General features: G+C 39.8%; 2 protein-coding genes across 4 annotated transcripts in view; one reads left to right on the forward strand and one right to left on the reverse strand.

The window, feature by feature from the left end:
* The window catches only part of RASSF6 (Ras association domain family member 6), a 91,243-nt gene that overhangs the window by 62,151 nt on the left and 5,730 nt on the right, over positions 1-23,362 (reverse strand). The window contains exon 1 of one of the 3 annotated variants that reach the window (XM_033007890.2): positions 22,497-22,550. The exons of the other annotated variants lie outside the window; for them this stretch is intronic. The gene's annotated coding sequence lies outside the window, so the exon portion shown is untranslated. Of the gene's footprint in view, positions 1-22,496; positions 22,551-23,362 lie in introns of those variants that run through there. 3 annotated transcript variants of the gene reach the window in all.
* On the forward strand, positions 682-4,074 carry LOC104359309 (interleukin-8). Its single transcript, XM_009965041.3, has 4 exons — positions 682-854; positions 1,624-1,759; positions 2,557-2,640; positions 3,235-4,074. The coding sequence occupies exons 1-4, from the start codon at positions 692-694 to the stop codon at positions 3,263-3,265; spliced, it is 414 nt and encodes a 137-aa protein (XP_009963343.2). The 5' UTR covers positions 682-691; the 3' UTR covers positions 3,266-4,074.

Below are 23,362 nucleotides of genomic sequence, written 5' to 3' on the forward strand. Positions count from 1 at the left end.
TGTGTGACATGAAAAACGCAGGCATGATTTTCAAAGCTGTTCAGAATTTAGTATCTGCTTCCCACAGGAAGCTTTGAATACTGCAGCCTCAATTCCTTTACTGAATAGATAGTATGAGAGATGAATTTACTTTGTAAGATGCCACTTGAAGAGAAAAAAAAAAAAAGGAACAAAAAATTAAAATTAACATCAAAGTAATGCTGAGGTAAAATCCTGACCTCAGTGAAAAAGATTTTCAGTGATTTCAGCACTGCCCAATTTCCACTCCAGTGACTTAAAATCAGATAAGTAGAAGCTATCATCATAAACAAAGATAAGTGATTAAATATCTCAAGTATAGATCTGGCATTCCTATGAAAAACTGTTATTACCCTGAAGAAAATTATAGGAAGTTCTAACATAAACACAACTCAAACCATTATAAAGTTACATTACTAAATAACAGTATGCATTAGAAAAAGCACAAAATTTACAAAAGTCTACAAAAGAAATCAGAATGCATAGCTATTATTTACATATTTTAATAAATTCATACATTATATCATTCTCAGCAGAATAGTTCCTCATCATCTAGGAAGGAGTTTCACAACAGTCATGTGACTCATTTTTACAGCATCTGGGAAATTCCTCTAACGCAATCTACATGCTAGCAGAGCACACATGCTAGGCACAAAACTGGTATATAAGCAAGATGGGTCGTCCAGATCAGACATCGGCAACCCTCTGGGACAAGAGAGGTCACTGCTCCACAGAACCAGAGATAAACAATCCACTGAAAAACTCCTGTCTCATCATGAACGGCAAACTTGTAGCTGTCCTGGCTCTTTTCCTGATTTCAGCATCTATGTCTCAAGGTAAGCAAATCCCTCCCAAGATCCCCATGGCTGTAGTATCATCTAGGCATCTACCGAGATGCTTGTCCTTGCAGAGAGGTAGCTTTATAATTGTTTCAGCAAACCAGTTTCTTTCGAGAGATTTTCAGCAACTTCTCTTCAGTCAAATCTATCTCGCAGTCCTTGTACTGAAGAGTTACTGACATCTTGTGGGAAAAATTTTAAGGATACAACTTAAAATTGCTTTGTTTCTATGTTTCACTTGAAGTGTATGCAGCTAGAGACAGGATCTTCTTCTCAAGTATTTGAATGTTTCTCTCCCTTCCCACACAAAGAACAGTTTATGATCTCATATTTGTTACTTAATGATTATACCGCCTCAAGCAAGTCATATGCAGCTGGGAACGGAGCACAAACAATATGAACATAGAAACATGGTCGAGCCTCCAGTTAATGAAAAAATCAAGGGCTCTATCATCTGTATAGTTGCCAGTTTGTCAATCCTGCTTTAAAATGATACAACTAACCGTACAGTGTGGTCAGTACAAGTAACCACAAAATATGTGATTTTATTTGAAAAGGATGTGTTAATTTAGTTTTAAATGTACTCAGGCATCAGCTCCTCTGAAACAAACAAGCAACCCATCTTTGTACTGTGAGGCTTTAGGCAGCTCGGACAAATGCAGTATTTTAATTGAGAATGCTGTTAAAATAGAGCAGTTGTGCTTTATGTCTGATACAGTGATGGTAAGACCACCTGTCAAGTCACGATCTTTTTTTCTGCCCACAGGTATGAGCCTGGCAAGGATGGGAACCGAGCTCCGGTGCCAGTGCATAGCCACGCATTCCAAATTCATCCCGCCTAAATCCATTCAAGATGTGAAGCTGACACAGAGCGGCCCCCACTGCAAGAACGTTGAAGTGATGTGAGTAGCTCTGCAAAAACCTTCCTCCCCTTCACCTACACCCTGCTGCTGCTGCCACTGCAGGGGCTTTTACACTTTATGACAAGTACAACAGTCAGCAGGCTGACACAATGTAGTTGGACTTGGTTATTCTTTTCAGAGAGATGATTTTAAGTAGTAAACCATGTTCTTCATCATCTCTATGACCTTACGTGTTCCTGAACTGGTCGTGATTTACCTGTCATGGGACATATTAAATATTTCTGGTGGTAGAACATGAATTTCAAGGACTGGTCAGTTCTTAATCCACAAGGTAATAATGTAGTTTACGTCCCATGTTTCTCAGGTGGGCAAAACTCCCATTAAAACAGTCTGCACCAGTCTCAGAGATAAAAATTAAGTTCCCACAAGCAGATTTAGAGAAACTATGAAACTAATCTAGTCTTGAATAACATGAAGGAGGAACTAAAATGTTGAAATCCTTCTACTGTTGAAACACCTTTTCACTGCTGGAGGTTTCAACTGTTATGTAAGAAAGCTTTACTAATGTAAACAAACTCAAACCAAGTCCCCATATATATTGAGAAAGATTTTTGGGAACGTGTGACTGCTTTGAGAGCAGGCCCACAGACTCACACAGCTCTTGGACGGTTTTAGTCTCCTCAGTTATGGAACACATATAACAAAATGGCCAAGTCTAACCTAGAGCAGTTGGGGAGAATTTATACTAACTAATCTAAAACTGCAGTATTACATTCTGTGAGTAAAACAAACCCACGTAGTAGTTTCCTGACTTTTCTTTATTCCCTGTTTTGCAGAGCTACTCTGAAGGATGGCAGAGAGGTGTGCTTGGAGCCCACCGCTCCCTGGGTACAGCTCATCATAAAGGCAATTTTGGCCAAGTAAGTTCCATTGCCTCTCAGTTTGAGCACTGGAGTGGTAAACGTCCCCAGAAAGCCAGTTTGTAGGATTTAGGATTTCTTAGTGATACGTTACATTTTCTCTTAATCAGATTTAAAGAACAAGGAAACTTGCTGCTTAATTATAGAATTAGTCACAGTCTTTCTGACTCTGCTGCAGGGTCCTTGTTCAAGCCAATATGTTACTGATAAACCTTTGAGTACTGGCAACTCCATCTGGAGGGAAAGGAACACAGAAGTGTTTGGCTCCCTTTGAAAAATGAGGCTTTAAAAAATTCATCTTCCCCCTTACTTATAGCAGCATACATTAACTATTCATATTTCAGAGTTAATGAGTTTCTTGATGCAAATAAATGCAGAAACTCATGCTGCAGATGCTTCCTAGCTGGGCACAAGATAAGCACACACTGGGATTTCAGTAAGTGCTTTCGAAAGTTTGCTATTCTCTCTATGCCTCAAGATAGTACGTGGAGTTGAAAATAGCCCATCCATTCCTAATTGTTTGTGCAATGCTAAGCAATGATAACTGTTCTTGAACCTCTTTCTAAATCATCTGGTTTCCTCACCTCTTAACAGGGCTCAACTCAATTCTGACTCGCCACTTTAAGAAATACAAGGACAGAAAAGATTTGGGAACTGCTCCTGCTCCACTGTTGAGAGAAATGTTCGGGAAAAGCATCATTCAGGCAGTGTACCATCTTCCACCTTCTGCATCAGTGTTATTATGTTAATTATGGATTCTTTTATTTATTTATTTATTTATTTAACTGCATCTATTTAAGAAAGTCTTTCAAAATGGTCAGTGTTGCCTGTAGGACACACTGTTCATTGACACTGAAGACACTGAATAGGAAAAGTGGTCTGCTAAAGGAAATGAAGAACCCTTGGCAGCTACTTCAGCCAAACTCAACTAGTTAAGTGCAATGCACTTGCAGCACAGCTTATTTACACTAAGCCTTACTATTTTGCTATTACACCAGCAAACTGAGAATTCCTCTTGCTCCCCTGGAGTGCACTAGTATGTTGTGTCAACAACAGTTTCCTGAACTACAGTCAGACTGTGCCTAGACTGTGAACTGTGATTTTGGACTTGAAAAATCTAGCCTACAGAATCTGTAAGTCAGTGGGTTCGGTATTTATTTATTGTGATCTCCAAGGTATTTATAAATGTATTTATTGAGTAGTTTCTATTCAAGAGAGAAAATGATGATAATTTATTTAATATCTACTGGATTTTCCATTTCTATTATTAATTTCTTAAGAAATATTCACAATCTCATTGCTCTGTACAAGCACTTGGTTGTAAGTCTAGCTACGTAATCAGCATGGAAAAAATTGCATTTTGCTTACACGGAATTTTCTTGTGAGAGTGTAATTATTCCTAACAATGTATTATTAAATGTTTTCTACAAAAAATCTGTTTGTTTTCTGTCTGCTATTTTACATTTTCATTTGCTTTATTTGGAAACCTTCTGCTTCATTTTTGCCATCTCAGCCTGATTTCCAGAACTGAAATGAAAATTTTTATTACACAGTGCCATAATTTGCCCTATTGTGGTAACCTGATGTTACTGAACGCAATAACAAACTCTAAGGGTCAGGTAAAATGCTCCCTCTCTTCAGGCTATTTGCAGTCCTCAGAGACTGGTGGGCTATAGGGAAAGGCTCCTTATTTAAGTACCTTGCAGACAGGTAAATTTTACCCTCAGATGTCTAAACACCACTGGAGTCCAGATCAGTCACAGAGCTGTATATCTTTACCACATCAAGAGGCCACTGTTTGACTATCAAAATGGGAGTTTGTGACCCTTACTTTGGGTACCCAAATATCAAGCATTTGCCCTTGTGCAACATGTGCTTCCTACTCCAATCCCTGAAACGGCGAGCGCCAAGTACACGTCTGCCTCTTTTCAAAGGCCCTGCTGTTCCTCCCCATCACGCATAGGCGCTGGTGCTCAGCCCCTTTGGGAGAGAAGGACTCATACCACATATGAACACCGAGGAAGGATTCTGGCAGATAAACTGGGATGATTCATATTGTTACCACCCCATCTCCTATCCCAGGAGGCTGTTGGAAAGCACAGCTCCCCTGAGTGCAACACGTCTTCCTGTAGGAGTCCCTGTGCAGGTCATAGGACTAATATAAAACATCCACGCTTAACAATTCTCTGAAATCATCAGGTCAAAGTGCAGCGGCAGCCAAATGAAAGCCAGCAGTATGTTGGGCATCTTCAGGCAGGGAACTGAGAATAGGAGAGAGAGGGCATAATTTCCAAGCCTATTGCTGTAAACTAGTGTATACTCATTTAGTTGAGGCATTCACACTTTTATTTCCCTTTTGCCTATGATTTAGACAGTCATAAAACAGAAGGAGGATTTTTGCCTACTAACTTTGTGATCATAAAATAAGAGAGCTGTCTTTGGCTTGCTTCTACTTGAAGACCCTTCTCAGTAAGACTGATGTCAGTCCCCTCCTCAATCCATATTATTTTGGCATCAGTCTGAAGCGTTCAGTCACTTGAGCTCTGAACAATGTGCCCTGTGGCCCTGCAGATACCAGGCACTGCAGAAGTCATAGGAGAAAACTGCACCCTCTGAAAACATGCAGACTATTTAGTAACTGTGTTTGTGTGTGCGTGCATGTCTCTGTAACATGCCAGAAAGCTGACCAGGCGGTGAGTAAGAGTGAGAATATTGGCACCACAATGAAAGGAGGGACCCCGAGATTTCACTGAAGCTAACTACATGATCTTGTCCATCTGCTCCTTTTCCCAATCTCATGTAAGCTTCTGCTCCCCTTGGCCACTTCATTTAGCATCTAAATTGTATTTCTACAACCCCATCAGAAGGCCATTCCATGTTACAGCCGCCAAGTGTATTCATCACCTTCCATTCATTTCTCTACTGTCCTCCTCCTGATTAAACGTTACATGTCCTTTCTGTCCTCAGCTATTTTCTCGGTCCCTTACTTCATATTCCTTCCAAACCACTTTCACTTTCTTCTTTCACCAATAATTTCAGTTTAGGGCCAACCAGACAGTAGCAACAATCAAACAACAACCTCATGTCATTTCCTTGTCCTCAAACTTACCATCCCATGCCTGGTTGCTGTAGCTCTGGTCTTGCATCAAGAGCCTTTTCAGTCACAAACTGTAATTTGTTCCCTTGAGTTTCGATGTTACTGTTCTTATAATACTGAACGTGTATTTCTCTCTAATGTATAAATGCTGCAAACCATAGAGGAAGTCATTGAAAGGAAAGTCCCTGAAAAATACTTTTAACTCTTCCTTAGAAGAATAGAGAATATAAACTTTGGTTTGCTGGCCTCCACTTTTGTTTCTGTGCTGAATATTGACTAATACAAACATCCTGGTATCAAGTGACAGATGCATTATCCATGCTTTACTTTTCTTTATGGATGGCTTCCCATTCTGGAAATGACTGCATTTCTTATGTTATCACATGATATGGGAAAATCCCAGGAAAATTACACATAGCATTGGCTTGATATTGCAGACTTGTTCCAACTGTTGTATTTGTTCTTGTTTACAACAAGATATTACTGGTGACTCCACAGGAAATAGATCCTTTGGAACTTCTATAGACTGCCACAGAAACTTCTCAGTCAGCAAATAGGCATTTTGTTTCTGTGTGCAAAAGTGAAACAAGAATTTTGCCACGTATAAAAATAAGCCTGATATTTCTGTTGTTGAAAACCATTGTGAAAATTTATTTTTAATATTACCTGCAGTTATTTATTTTTAATAATCACTATTAGCGCCAGTCAGTACACAGATGATTTCACAATTTCTGTGGATTTGTAGAGAGGAAGATACTATGCATGGAAGAATCTGGAAGGTAGGCCAAGAATCTAAGCGCAATTTCGAAATTACAAAAGGAATAAGCTGTTTTCCTTCATCAGATATAATGCTTAGCAAGAGTTCAAGTGCAAACTCTGTACTATTACAGCTGTGCATCTACAGTACTTAAAATGTATTTTCTTCAAACCTATCATCTTCTGGCCTGCTCAGCATCTTGTGACTATGACTTCTACCGTTTAGTCACACACTGCAGAAGTATACACATCTGGTTGTGCAATACACATACATCTGGTGTGTACAAAATGATTTTCTCATATTATCTCTTTTTTACCCCCATAATTCCTTCCTAAATGCTTCTTAAAACTCTAGAAGCCTTATTGACTGCCATAAGACACTGCACACAGTTCTATAAAAACATCAAACCTGTGACACCCAGATCTATCTCCTCAGTGACAATAGCTAATTTGAAATCCCTTCTGTGCATATACAGTTAGGTTGTACGTATAACTAGGCTCACTGACACTAAGTTTCATCCGCTCTTCCACAAAACTGGCAGCATTGTGCCATCTTTCTACAACTTTCTGCAGGCAGATTTCAACACAGCTATGCTCAATAATTTTGCAACATTAGCAAATATAATTTAATTTAAACAATCAACCTCTGACAGGTCCAACTATCTTATTCCACAAAAGTTACAATCCACAAGGAACATGATCAAATTTTTGGAAAACAAAAAAAAGTTGTACTAGGTTGACCACATACCACTTGCCTGTATCTCCACAGACTCAATGACTCTAGCAGATATGTGAAGCCCCTCCAAAGGGTGCCTTCCTAACTCCAGTATCAGTCTATTAATTTCTCCTATTCTTTACTGGAAGATAGGTAAGCTGGGAAAAATAATATATATTTTTTTTCATCTGCAGATAACTTTTTCATACCTATACTCCTTATAAAAATCTGTGGAAATAAGAGGCCATCAGAGAAGTAGCTTGTTTTGAGAGGACATGTGGACCCAGTTAATAACCTTACCTCCAAATGAGTCCTCAGTGTTTCACAAGGCAGCAGAAAGAGGAGAGTTAAGCAGCTTTTCTGATTCAGCTAATACAAAATGCCAGAACACCAAAAACAATTTTTAAGCACTGAAGCAACACTCACACTGAGCTCTTGAGATGAATGATTTCTGGCTTTTCCTTGCAACTATTTTCCAGAATGGTGAAAGCTCCATAGCTCTTAAAAGGACCAAATGAGTAAACACACCCTCTTAGCCCAGTTTTTTTATTAAAGAAATATATTACCTGCATCCATGGAAACAATGAGACTTCAAGAATACTAACAATTCTTCTTTTCCACATCTTTTTTTTGAGGTCACCTTTTTTGCAAGATTTCAAGCAGACAAGAGATTCAGAATTCAACTGTCCATGCTAAAATCAAAATGTTAATGAAATTGTAAAAGCTTAAAATACCACTTCTATTTACTTTTAGGGACCCCCTCTGTAAGTGTTTCTATTGCATTTGTTGATCTTTTTATTACATAAGGATATCATGGAGAATGTCATGGATATGCATTTCATCATCTTCTCTGCCACCAAGTCAAGGCAATCAGGGTATTTATGGTTCTTGGATTCATATCTATTCTCTCAGGACAGTTTTGTTTTGCTATGAAAGTGGGATCAAGACACGAGTGTGAAAATGCTGAGAGGATCTTGAATGAACTCCTAACTTTCCCAGGATTAAGAAAAAAAATTGCCAGGCCCCTGGACTCCTGCTCACCACTCCGCCCTCTGAATTACACTTGTGTCTATGACAGTCTGTTCAGGTTACCTTGATGGGACAAACAAGATGAGAAGGCTGTGTTTGCTCCACAGGGGATGCAAGCCCAGAATTTCAGGGAATTGACTTGAGGATGCCCCCTGTAACAGAACTGAGAGGTGCTTGCACTTTGGGTTTCCACTTAAGCCTCTGCCACCTAAGCTACTCTGTATTTGTTTCATCTTACTTCTAATGTCTTATTATCACAGGACGCTTGGCAAATTAAAGGAATTGGGTGGTGCCGGGTAAAACTTCCCTCTGGGAAATGATGAATGACTTAAAAGAAACTAAAACAAAGATGATAGTAAGAGAAACCATAAGTACAAGAAATTAACTTGCATGGAAAAGGCTTTGACATTTCAGCATTGTCTTCTTGACAAAGTGTAACAAGTATATGAGGAAATACTGTACGAACTTGTGCAAAAGACTTACTTGATTTTATTACCTTGCAGTGGCTTAATAACCATATTTAAAGAAAACCTCTATTTGCAAAGTACCTCGACTCAACCCAAGTCCATGTGGTACTTAATCCTTTTCCAATGTCACAAGTATTCACCTCTCTTCTTTATAGACAGAGCAGCAGATTCATAGCAGTGATTAATTAAAGAGTATGGATTGAGCTCTGTCTATTAGTTTGCCTATCACTGATGACACAGAGAAGTTGCTGATGCCCAGAGAAGCTGTGGCTGCCCCGTCCCTGGAAGGGTTCAAGGTCAGGTTGGATGGGGCTTTGAGCAACCTGGGCTGGGGGAAGGTGTCCCTGCCCATGGCAGGGGGGTTGGAATCAGATGTTCTTTAAGATCCCTTCCAACCCAAACCAGTCTATGAGTCTATGATTCTGAATGGAAACATTTTTAACTATTTGCAGTGTATTCTTTCCTTCTTTACAGTTTTATGAAGTGGAGGATACATATAGGAGGCACATATTTGCCTGTCCTCTAGACTACCACCTCTCTTAGAGTTCTGCTAGTGTATATTCAAACTATAGCAGTCTTCAGCAGTGACTATTGCTAAGTTTCAGCAGGACTCTTTATGTCTCTGTGGTGGTGCAACTCCACACCTCTCTTGGGCTGCTCGGTGTGATTCTTCCCCCTGGGACACATGTCAACCCAAGATGGATTGTGAAAGGCGGCAGACCAGACACTCCCTTAGCACACCTGGCTCCTGCCTTCCCTACCACTTGAAAACAATAACAACAATTGATACCAAGAAGCAATATATACCAAGCACAGGAAAGGACCAAAGAACAGAACTTGAAACGCCACCTGCCACCACCCAATCTTGGACTCGGGACAAAACTGCTGCAGTATTCCTTCCCATAAAGAGACATCCGGGGTGAAGCTCTCCTCTGTGTCTACAGCACTTCAGATTTCAGCCTCCACTGATATGCAGCTTGGGTTTTTCCATTAATTGAAACTACACAGAATTTATGTGAATTAAAACAAAAAAAACCCTCCAAACTCATTAAGACAATGAAATATCTAAATCCTTAAGCAGTTTTAAAAAGAACAGCCAAAATCCATTTGCAAACAGACATCTGAGATGCTTATCTTCATTTAAATCTCCTAGCTGGCAAGAAATTACTGCTGATGAGGAAGGGAAAGCAGCCAAAACAGAGAGGGGACTCATTTCTGTTTGTTTAGGTAGGTAGCTCTTCCCTTGCAATGTGCTTGAAAACCAAATGGCCTGCTGTAGTTGCATCAGAGCTTTCTCATAGATAGAAAGCAAGAGTAGAAATTGGCTTTATGTTCAAATCTACAACACTGGGTTTGATATATAGTTCTGGCATTTCCAGTAAAACTACATGTTACACAAAAAGCAAAAAGGCAAAGTCTTAAAACATGTTAACTATTAACATGCTGAGAATACAAAATGGCAAGCAAGGATATGCACATTCTGCACCCAAGAAAATAAACCACAGAAATCAGTAAGTGAAACTATACTGCTGACACAAAGTAAATGGATTTTTTTTTCCTATACATTTGTGCCTATCTTATGTCTAGTTACATTTCTGCCCTGAGCAAGATTTCTAGTGTGAGCAGCAGGTTCACTACAGTCTAGGGTGACATGCCACTCACAGGAAAATTTTATCTTTTGCAGCATTTAGGAATCTTTGATGAAACGACCAACCACTGAACATGAAACATGAATTCAGAGGGTGTGACACATAAAGAGGATAAATTATACTTCCCAGATATCCATAATGCTCTGGAACAAGTACTAGACACCTGCATAGATTGAAATCTCTTATCTAATCCTGAATGGCATTGCTGCTGCCCTGGCTCTTCTTGGTATCAGGAGCTGTGTCTGCAAGTGAGCAAATTTTTCCAGTCTTTATGACTAAAACCAGAGTAGCTTCCCAAAAATACTCAGTGACCTACCTGTTAAAGCCCAAGCGTGTGTTTGTACACCTAGGCAGTGACAAAATAACTAACAAATTATTTTCAGCTTCACCAGTCTACACTCCCTGAGAAAGCTACCTACCCTGCTCAGTACTTACTCTGAACTCCTGGCACATATTTAAAGAAACAGTCCACTCAGATCAGAACATTATTTGTGTCTTATTTTCTACTTGTCCGACCTCATTCTGGCTCAGATAACATTTTCCTTTATGCAGTATTAATTTTTCTTAACTTTGTACAGCAGAGCCACAGAATTTGATTTGTACTTATTTTTCCACTGTAACAATTATTCTATATGAAAAAGAATTGTACAAATGGAAGAAGCATCCACATACATGTTTCAAAGCAATAGCAAATATTTGGAAAAGCATTAATGCATATTCAATATGATATAACTAACCACAAATTGTAGTTATATCAGGTTGCAGGTGCTCGAAAATGAACCTTTAGATTTTTTTTTAATATTTAGGCAGTTTAGAACGAGGATCAGAGACAATCCTTTATTCAAGTTTTGTCGATATGACAATGTTCTTCTAATACAAGAACCAGGGCCATCATGTAAAGCTAAAGGAAGCAAAGATCAGACAAACAGTAAGAGATGGTTCTTCATGCAACAAATACTTGACCTGGGGAACTTCTCGCCAAAGCATTGTGTCTGTCTGAAAAGTGTACAGAGATTGAAAACAAGATTCAACGAGAACACAGAAGAAAATCCACTGAGGACACCTAGATGCATGGAAATCTCACTCAGGTCAGGAAATCCCTGTTCTAAAACTGGCTACAATGTGAGAATATTTTGGACAAGTAGTTCCAAATGCTTGTCCTTTTCTTTTCCAAGGTATCTGCTCTTTTCCAGGGCATCCCCAGCTCAGGAACAAAACACCAACTTTGATGGATCTTTACTGTGATCCTTAACAGCCATTCACACATTTTCTGGTGTATATCAGAATCCAATGCAATTTATGAAGGAAACTTAAAAGTCACATTGGAGACAGAAGAACTAGGTGACCTGCCTGAATCAGGTTTGTAAAACATAACTTCTAGTGCTAGTGTCCGATAGTACGTGCTTAATAATGCTTTCTCAGATAACAACATATTTAAAGGTTATTGTCCAGGCAAATAGAACTATTATTAAGTGTCAAGAGATCAGACAAAGTACAATACATGTAATAGCATTTGGTCAAAATTTCTGGAGGTGCTCAAAAATGAGCAAAATTAATTCCTGTGATATTAATCCAATTTCACCCCAAGCGCTGTGGCCTTGGCATTACAGTGTCACTAACTCCAGCACTGACCACAGCTTAGGCTTTTACAGACTGCCCCTTTACCTACAGGGACACAAACAACAAAAAGCCTCTCTCACCAATTCACATGTCCTGCTGCTACCAAACCGTTATTCTAGTTCTTAAGAGCCATGAATTCTATTTGTTGCTGACAAACAACTGTTTCCATCTATAAAGACATACAAGAATGAATTTCAGGTCAATGTTTCTGCCTCACTGACAAGAATATGAAGCCCGGCAATATTCTGTGGAAATGTAGTGATTGCTTTTAAGCACATAGGCTTAGTTTATAAAACAGTGTGACTCACTGAATCAATTTGCTTCCTTTTACCATATCAACAATAAGATAAGACTGATAGGAAATGTACTTTGTGACCCTGCAATCAAAATTGTCCTCTGAGCTGCAGTGCTGGGAATCCTGCATTTCCTATTTCTAAGAAAGGCTGTAAATTAAATGGCCATATTCCAAGTATTTCTGAATGCCAAGTATGTGATCTGAGTGAGAAAACATGATTGCTTACATGAAATTCTTTCCCGTTTTACACTATCTTTATGGTCTCTGCCAGCTTAAGACAACAGGTAGTCTTCAGGTCAGTTAAATCACCATGAATCAGAAATTACTATAATGCCATCAAATTATAATACAGTTTCCCCCTGATATTAAGGTTGTAGATACATATTTAGGGGAACTTTTTCCCCCTACACTTAAAGGGCAACTGAATTTAACTGAGGCACATACTTAATTCCAACTGATTTCTACCACTGCACTGCAGGGGGTTTCTGATTCCCACCTAAACCAGCCTGCAAACAATACCAGATGGATAGGCCACAATACCACCAAGATAGGCCAGAAGATGCAATGGTTCTCATGTGCCCAAAAAAGCTGCTTTGCCCCTGCTACACTAGGAGGTCATTTACCTTTTATTCACTGCTCTCATATTTGCATTCAAGATCATTGAGGTTTGTTTGGATAAGAAGGATAGCGTCAGCAAACACACTAACCTCTTCTGTTCATCTGACCTCTTTCTGGTCAGCCTCAGCTATTCTGTGTGGTGAAGTGCCTGTGCAGCTTCACACCAGGGAATTTCTTTCTGTGTGAGATTTAAAAATAGTTTTTGACATCACTGCTGCCTTCAGCAGAAGCTGCTATCCCCCTTCTTCTCCCATCTTGTCTCCACATTTCCTCATTTCTTCCAACCTTTCAGTAGCATAACATGCAGGCACATATGTTTGTGCAGCTGCATGGTGCACAACATTAACTGGTAACTGAGCATTGATGTGGCACAAAATAAAAGTTAGCTCCTTTCTCTTGACTCATTCATTCTGTGAGAACCTGTGTTGGTGTAATCAACAAGAAGGAATCAAGGCGAGGAGTGAATATCTGTAGTGGGATGGGGACCGTTCAAATCAACATAAAAATCATTGCTACCAACTCTTTAACAGTGGCCTAGGATTGTAGTGCTCTGGTTTGATCACATAATGGCAACACACTAGTTGGTCCACGTTTAGAAATAGAGTGAACTGAGAACGGGATTTGAGGTATAGCATTTAACTACATCATTAATAGCTTGAATTTGGGACATGATGATGCCTTGTGATGATCTGAACTGGCACCAGTCAATGCAAAGGCTTTATGCAATTCTTAAAGCTTTACATTTAGCTTTGTTTTACTTTTAGTCCTGATAGCCATATATTAAAAGATTCTAGACTCCTGACAAGGCACCCTGTATGTTTCTGTGAGATCAAAGACTTTCAACTCCATAGTACCCTACAGTAACTGGCTTTGGAAGAAACAGAAACAGAAATATAAATTCTACCACAGTGCAAATGTCTTTCTTGTGGGACATCAAATAAAAGGCTTAGAAAGAGCAGGCTTTTGAACCCCATTTCTGGGGAAGGCATAGAAACGGAGCCATTTATTTGCTCAAGGCAACAGAGTCATTATTCAGTAAACACCTTAACCATAACGAACAGTCTACTGCACTGTTCCATTCAGTTCTAACCTGTGCTACTGGGCATTTGGTTTTCATGTTTTCATTGTGGGTTTGGTTCTGAAAAGCACCCTCCCTTCCTCCTGCTTTGAATGCTAAAAGTATTCTAGAGACAGCGTGCAAATCCTTTTCAGTCCATATGCCACATGTCCTGCCCTTCACAGATTCACAGAGCTGAAAAGGAACATGACCCTTGTCAGTTGGATTTTTCTTTCTTTTTTTGTCCCTCCTTTATACTTCAGCACTATTACTGTGTCAGGTATCTGGAAGTGCTTTTTCAAGCTTTGCTCTAAGTTCACAGCTCTTATAAGTACAGAGCACCAAGCTGTTCCTAGGTGGTGATGACATGCTGGTGCATCTGAGTCATTTTATTATTCCCCAGGGGCACTTTCCTTTCTCCAAATGGTGCTACGCTATTGCAATGATTACAAAAGCCAAAGGGCCCTGCAGCTTCCCTCAGCACCACTGCTTCCTTGAGGTTGCTAATTCATACTCCCTCATCCTGCTCAGCATCACTGCTGCATTCACTGTAGAGAAGCTGCATCAAGTACAACCCCACTGCATTTACTCCATTACCTGGAGATTCATTACCAGATCTCCATTTTGTCTGTAGCATACAGACAAAACCTTGTATCCAAGGATACCCAGAGATGTTTGCATGTTATGTGGGCTATAATTAATGACTTTTTGCTTCCCTGTTGCTTAGGCTAAGATGTAAGTGAAAAAAGTGAAAACCCAAGACAGACAGTACTGTGTGTTCACCACTGATCTGTCCAGAGGCTGCTCCACCCAAAACCACAATGGAAATACCTTCCTGGGCTTTCTGCAGGTATGTGCCTATCCTAGGGATAAGCACTTCTGACCGACCAGCCTGATAATCAGCAACTTGTTTACAAGGCAGCAATTTCCCCTTTGTCTCTTCAGTTTCACACTATCTCACAGTAATTTGTTGAGGACAGATATCAAGGAGCAGCTCTTCTGCTTCTGAGCTCTCTTGTGTCACACACTCTCACAGGAAACAGGGCAACTCCAGGTCCCTGTTGGGCAAAATGACCATGATACACTGACTTGATAATAGCCATCCACTATTTTTTTTACAAGTGGGTGTGTCTACTACTCCTGAGGTTCCTACCATTTGCAGCCATCTACACAGCTTTAGATGGGGTATTTACCTTCTGCATTAGGAATCCCTGACAGCCCCTCATATTACCATAAATCAGAAATAAATTATCTCATGCTAACATGCCAGGCTGACAATTGCACTACCTCAGGAGTAGCCTGACAAGTAGATCCAGCATCCATACTTCGAGGGTGGGAACCTTTTTCATATTGTTAGCCTAGACTGCTGAACAGATCCAGCAGCTCAGTTTTAATTCACTGCCCAAAACCTGTCAAGACACCTAGCCCCCTTATGTAGGTAGGAAGTACATATCTAAGTACCTTGGATGATCCATGTCTCTGAAATACTTATTTTCAAACAATTAAACTTGCTTTATGACCAGGACTTACTTGATTTATTTAATCCACAGACACCTTGCTTCCATGCAGAACTAGCCTCCAAGTGTGTACTTCCCTACCTGAAACAAGTGTGTTCCTGGGATGTTTCCATCCTTAATGCTTCTTAAGACCAGGACTGGATTCCTCTTTATACCTGCTGCATCAATGACTCTTCTCCCTGCTATGGTTAGCCCTGCAAGTGCCACAGAAATAACACAAGAACTGACTCCTGGAAAATTTATGTACTCTGCAAAGAGCTCTAGATGAGCACAAGGATTTCTTCATCACATGTGGCTTTATATCACTGGTTGCATCACGTTGTACAGGCTTGTGATATCAATATTAAAACTGGTTTGGATAGAGAATGAAAGGGAATGTCCAGGTGCAGATGCACCAGAAGGCATGGCAGAAGGACTTTAAGAATAGCATGCACGGATGGCATCAAGATTCCAGCACACCTCCATGTGCCTTCTGAGGAACTGATTCAGAAGACAAATAACAGTAAATACAGTATACACAGTGTCATAGGTTAAGGTTAAATCGTACTGAATCTAACAGATATAATCACTGTCCTTTGTTAGTAATAATTTTTATGAACAAGTAATATCTTTTCCAGATGAAAAAATTAGCAGCAAAACAAAAGCCCATTTCACCATGCAAAACAATGACCTAGGAAAAGCATATGCAAGTAAAGGGATATTGCTGAATTACACAAGCAAGACTGGATAATACCCATTCCCAGCAGCTCCATCTAAAATGACAGTTTTGAAACCATGTCTCAATTCTTGGGACAAATGATCCAGTTGTATCCTGACTCCCTGTTAGGACAAGACCTGGATGCTCATCATCCCCTGCCATATGCTCATCTCCACAGGAAAGAAACCTGGACATGCAGGGAACAGGATCAGGCACCAGGCTGGAAAATATCTCTTTCCCAAGGGTTGGAGATGGAGATGGAAATGAAGTAGGATATAAACAAATACATTCAATCAGCCAAGAAAAGCATTGAGAATATGTTCCTCAGAAAACACTAGGGACACTTTAGGCTAATTGCTGTCTGGAAAAAATACTGTAAACAATTTTTTTGCTCCTAGCACCCAGGGAAAAATAACCTTGTGCTTTCCCTGTAAGCAAAAATAATTTCATCAAAGTATTATATGACTTCATTGCATCTTTCTCCTGTTTCCTAAATTCACCTCTTTGAACCATGAATTTAGGTCTGTCCCTTGGCACAAAACCTGGTGATGTTATTTGCAGGTCTCAGTAGGTTAACTACAGGTTCTACAATAAACCATGAAAGCAAAATGGTCTTTTGAGGCAGGGAATACAAACAAGAACTTGTTGACTTGGCCCTGGAAACCAGAAGCCCGAGCACGTGGACTCAGTGTCTGTGAAAAGGGACAGCTAGGCACCTTAAAATAAGGCCTAAAATCTGGGACATCATGAAAATCCTGCTTTTAGGTCTGACCCCTAGAAACCCCTCAGATCTGGCCCATCTACCTGATAAAAAACCTCAAACATTAAAGCAGTATTTTAAGTAACCACATAAGAACTCCAGAAGGAAGGCATTGTGAAAACAGAAAAAAGCTTTTTAAAAACTGATTTTTTTGTTTTTTCTGAGGTCCTATGGGGTGAAAAGACTGTAAGTTAAACATACCCAGCAGCATTGCTAGAGATCAAATATGGTACAAGGAAATACAGATTCTGTATACTTATTTAAAAGTGGAATATTTGAGATCACTAAAGACCTCATGAGTGCACTCAGTTACATTTTGCATCTGGAAGACAGAAGATATTTTTTTTAGTACTCTGCAACATAGCAGACAGCTTTTAGTTCATGTTGACTATCATCTGCATCTAATTTTTTACTGTTGAAACAGGAACATCTAAAACATGTGTCCATCGGGTTTGAAAATGTAATTAGCTGCAGTTGTCACTGTCCTGAAATACCACGAGTCCCATATTATTTGTTGTAACTTGTCTTCAGGACAGTGCTCCAAATGCCATCCTGCTGAGTGTTGGGCAGCTCTGTTTGTTTGTGTGCATCCCTTATTTGTTTAAGTAGCATTCACAGTTTTCCAGCTGTGAACTCAGCTGTTTATAAACAAGAGCATAGCTGAACCCTTCCTATCAAGCCAGAGTTCACTGGAAGCTGACATTATCTTAGAGATACAAACATGGGTTTGCCTCAGACTTCACATGTGCCTCAGGATCTACCCAGTGTGCTGCAAGAGAAACTGGGAAGATTTTGCAGCTAACAAGTTAAAGTTTTTGGCCATTCCTCCCACTGGAATCGACAAAGCCGGGAAGCTGACCACCTCTTACCCTTACTTCTGCAGAGGCAGGCAGCTTTTTATTTTCCATGTTATGGAAACTTTTATTAGCATGTCCCCAAGAAATTAAATCTGGAAAACATTTAATATTTGGAATTTAATTCTCAAAGTACCCCTATGTCATCCAGGAAAAACACAGAATCTGACTTTCAATTGAAATATAGGTGAAATATAGAAAGAATAAACAAAATTGACGCAAGACACAGGAAAGAACCGTCACTAGCATTTAGTTACTTTTTTCTGAATAATTAAGCAAGAGAGACTACCTAGAATAAACAGATGGTGTTTTCAAACTAAATGCATAATGAAAAATAAACTGTACAAGTGATGAGAGAACAACCTGTAGAATATATGACAATGTGCCACTGTAGCTTAAACAATACATAGCCCTTCCACCCAGTAGCTTACCACCCCACCCTCTGTGCTGAATGCTCTGTTGATGCTGCTCTATGAACCCCTCTGCACCCCAACAGCTTTGCTATTCCTGTTTCTTTGATGTAATGCAGGAAACCTCCCAGAGACTGCTTGCCCAAGTGTAGGATGTTGACAAACAAATGTTTGGTTGGAGACATTCAGGGGGTTTCATTTGGTTTCATTGTTTTTCCCCACTGTGAGGAAACTCATACCTATTAAAGAAAGTACACAGACAGTACATGATGTAGGCAGCACTACATGGTGACAGCAAGACACAGTTCATTCTCCCTCAGAGGCAAACTGACTGGAATTCAACAGTCACATCTCTAGGTTCAGAGTGGGAAATCCTAATAGCTCCAGACTACACAAGGCTCTAGGTGTAATTATGTCGGTAACTGGGTGATTACTCTCTCAAAATTTGTAATCCAAATACAGGATGCAAGAACACAGAAACACTCAGAAAACACCATGAAAAAAGAAAGGCTGAAAGACAGGCCTCAAAGAACTGTTCTGTGGTTTAGATTAAGGTCAGAGCATTAAGACAAGAAAAAAAAAAAAAGTTGTTTTAGGCCCATGCAATCCTCCTGTGACTCAGCAAGTGTCTTGCCAGTGGTTTGTTGGAGTTGTGCAGCAGGACTGTGCAGGCCACGCCACCATGCTCCAGCCAGGATGGGCTGCCACAGTTCCACAGGCCGAGCCCAGCTTTGTGGCCAGGAGCCATGGGAGCCAGCTCAAACCTTGGCTTTGTACAAACGCTTCCTGCCTGGCTAGACATCAGTGGGAGAAAGGGAGCATATGTGGAAACCAGGCAGGGATAGCAGGTGGGCAAGCACACATGAACCCTGCAAAAAAAAGAGCCCAGTCCAGGTGGAATTAGTGCAGTAGGAAAAACCCACCAAGACAGGGCTTGCCAGATGCTAGACAAAATAAATTAGAAGCAAGGAAACTACACCTGGCATTTGGCTCCTTAAGAAACAAATGCTTTGTCCATTATAACAAATATATGAGGTTACATGAGAAATATTTAATTCCATCAAGAAATCTTTTCTTCTGACTGAAAAAGCACTTTGAACCCCCAAATTTTGATTAATAATCAATAACAAGAAAGGATGATATTGGTATGAGGAGTAGATTCAGTTTGCAAAGAACATACACTGTCAGCTAGCATTCCTGGCAGAACGAGATGAAATATGTGAAAGGAGCTGGTGGGGGTGAGTTGGTGTGGAGCAGGGCTGGAAGAAAACAGATGAAAAGAATTAAATGAAAAGAAAGTAAGACTGTGAAATCCAAGGGATGGAGAAGGTTCAAAATAAGCTATCATGGGGCTGGAAGTCTTCCAAAGAAAACTGCAAGATGTGTGCAGTTTGAGGTGAAAACATTTTTTTGGAACAGCAAACATTAGAATTCTGCTGTGAGAGGAAAGCTAGCTGCAGACTTGCCAGTTCAGAATGGAGCAGAAATTAAGGAGGAGATAGGCAAATTGATCTTCTCCTCAAAACCGGGGGGGGGGTGGACAGTAAATTTTCATTTAGTCTAGAAATCACCAGATCTAGATTGCTGGTCAGAGTCACCGCAATAAAAAAAAAAATAAAAAAAGGTGTCTTGCCCCAGAAGAACAATCACTGAGGAGAGGATTTCCACTACAAGAAATCTGAAGATATATAGGATTGACCAAGTCTCCACAGAAGTCCAGAGGTGCAGTTTGATAGGTTTCTCATCCTGTTACACAAGACTTATTTTGGAATTGCTTTTATTGCAAAGCTGTTATCCTGGCTGAGTGGAAAGTGGTCAACAGTACTTTTACTCAGCAGTTTTACGGACAAAAAGAGCTCCTGACTTGAATTGCCCATGTTTCCAAATTTCTGTCACATCAGATGTAAATAGTACTGCCTACAGTGAGGAATAGTATTGACTGAACCTCCACAAAATAATTTCACCCAGCAGAAGCTTCTAAAAGGTATTAATCTTTTTGCTACTTTTTGCATAGAAAAAAAACCCCTCATGGTCAGGATAAATCATACCTCCTTACATCAAAATCCTGGGACAGCCTCCCAACAAGTTACAAACTGCAGTGCTATGATCTCAGTATTATTTGCAAATCTCAGCACAATCATGATAACACCAGTACCTTGCCTAACTAGCACTGCTGTGCTAACAGCTTCACAAAACGGTCTGGCATTGACCCTCCAAAGAGTTACGTTTCTGGGACAGTAGGAGACAACCCTGTAAAGTAATTATTCATCAGACCTGGAGATCTAGGTGGCTAAACAAGAGTCAAGAGTATTTCAGCAGGTTAGCTGATTCTAGTTTCTTAAAGCAGATCCCATATCTGCCTGTCAACACTTCAAGCGGCTGCTAGAAAAGCCCAACAGATCTTCGGGCGAGTGAAGTGCCTGCCTCTGCAGAATGAAACACATGTGCAGGAACCAGCACATGCCATTACTTTCATGAATTTACTGAACATCAGGCAGTAAGGATATAAACCATGCGTCAGGACAGCTTGTGTTTGGGCTTCACCCAGCACCATAATATAATGATACCAGTGCAAAATGGGTGCAAATAAAATCTGAATACACCCTATATACTTTTACTTCCTTCTTCCTGCCAAATCAGAACAAATGTTCACTGTATTTGCAAGCAGAACACCAGAGCCAAGATTTAATTTGCACCTCACTGTGCCATGTGGGGTCTGGGAGAATTTTATAGATAGCATACTGTATCTGGAAGCAGAAGAGTGTGCTTAAAATCAAGCAACAATCTGAAATGTGAGCACAAAGGCTTTATTCTCTCTCACTAAAAGGATCTGAACCATAGCCTGTACTTCCCACAGAACTTCTGGACCATCAGCCTCCACAGTCCTTCCTTCAGTACTAACTTGTATTTTACACAGCTCAGTTGCTCTTACTGAAGAGTAAGAGTTGCCCATGGAGGTGTCAGTTCTTTGTGTGAAAGGCACTTAGTCACCCAACACAAATAATGAAGAGCGACTGACTTGTCAAGAAATCTGATTCTCTGAAAGCTTTATGTTTGAGTTATCAATAACCAATAAACAAATCCACAGCAAGCCAGGCTGGTTCATGGCTAAGCCAGACATTGCCATCAGCAGACCAGTAACTGAGCCAATAAACCCATGTTTGCTGACTCAGTGAATTCCTGTTGCCAAGATTCTATCAACTCCTCACCTTCTGCTAATTCCTTTTCTAGAAAGTTAAGACAGGTGAAGTCCCTGTGTCCTCAGGATCCTATTGTGAGAGGCAGAGTACACAAGGCTGCACTAACCCCTGCTTCTCTCTTGCTCCCCTCTGGGCTTTCTTGGTTTGGTACTTCACCTTTGATGGCAAAGACCATCATCCTACAAAAGAGGAGCAATGTACATAAGCTCTGCTCACCTGGAACACAATTTTAACAAAAAGAGAGCCAAAGAAAACAGGCATTGTTATAGCTGGTTCATACTGAACACTGTAGCTTCACCCACTCCTAGTTAGGATTAACACTAAAAAAAAAAAAAAAAAAGTTGTTTTTGCATACCCAAATCTTTCACCAATGTCAGCAGGAGACTAGATGAAGAAACATGAGCTCTAAATCTATCAGCACACACCTGACCTGTTGGCAGGCCAAATGCTACAGAATAATTTCCTTGTTGAAAAATTCTCATAATACTACTTCTGCTTGGAGGAAAGGATGAGGGATAGCATCCAAATGTCTTCTGATACTAAAATGACTATAAAAAGAAACAGAATAAGAAGCATAAGAAGCAAATGGGTAATGCTGTATCAATAAGTTCTACAGGAGTGAGTTCTCAGTGAGAAGTACCAAGTACAGTTTGTTTCAGATGATGTGTACCATGAATATATGATAGGGCTGTCCAGGTGGAAAGAGTTCTGATGGAACAGTGCTCCACTAGAAAAATTAGGATCCCAACAAACAGAAAAACTTCAGTAGAAAGCAATAATTTTGTCAAACTCAAGCATATATTCAAGCGCTAATGACAAATAGTTTACCTAAATTAAACCACTCCAATCTCACAGCAAAACAGTATTTGGAGATAAGTGAAATTATTCTTTTCAGTCGATGTCCTGATCAATTTAATTTTATGGGACTTCTGACTACTTAGAAGAAAACCAAAGGTAAAAATGATGAATTTCAAGCAAATCAGAAGTTGCTTTTTTTTTTCAGTAGCCTATTTTCTGAAGAATCCCTCTGGCTTGCTTACTCTTCTGCCCTCTCTGTGTACTCCTGACACCAGCACTCACTATCAATTTTAAGAAAGAAAAAATGGTGTGCTTACATTTGTTGGTGTAATTTTTAGCATGGTCTCCTTGCATGTTACTGTACCCTGTGTGCACTGAAGCTACTTGAAGTCAAACAATCTGAAAATTTAAAAGAAAAAAAAAAGAGAGAGAAATGCAAGATAATGGGGAGGATAACCATTGACAGTAACCTCAGTGGTAATCACATTTATGAAAAATCTTATGAATGTTTTTCTTCCAAACACCTCCTTCTCTAAACACCTCCCTTTAACAAGCTCAAATGAATACTTGTCCCTCTTGATGTTTTGTATGCTATTTTGGATAATTCACTGAGAATTAAGCAGACTTATCAAAATTATTTTTTCCTTACTTTCAACTAAATAGCAGGTATTTTTTGTTGCCACGAACACCGTAATCAGTTTTGCTACAGAGTTCAAATATGCTGAAGAATGAACCTGCACATAGTGCTCAAAGTGCTTTATGAAAGGATTTGTGGAGGTAGCAGTTTTATTATCTTCTAGAGCACAAGGCAAGGATGACTTCTTCATTTTTCCTTCATTGCAACACAACCAATGAAAGCAACATAGAGGATTAAAGTGAGGGTGCCATAAGAGAAGACTTAAAAGATTTTGTGATGATCCTGACGTGTGTTCCCATTTTCACATGGTCACCAGTCTCATGTCAATGCTTTCTTAACTGATGTCATCACTTCAACCAGAAGACCACAACTATCCAAAGCATCCTCAAAAGTTACTCAGCTCTAATGAACCTGAAAATTTAGCTGGATTGAAATTAGCTTAACTCACTTTTGGGGGGGGGGGGGGGGTGTTGTTGCTTTGGGTTAGTTTTTTTTTATTGGGTGAATAGTTCATTTTTTAAGAGACCCATATTTGCTTTACTTTCA

Source organism: Tyto alba, unplaced genomic scaffold (assembly GCF_018691265.1).
Source record: "Tyto alba isolate M040663 unplaced genomic scaffold, T.alba_DEE_v4.0 Super-Scaffold_23, whole genome shotgun sequence".
Lineage (NCBI taxonomy): Eukaryota > Metazoa > Chordata > Aves > Strigiformes > Tytonidae > Tyto > Tyto alba.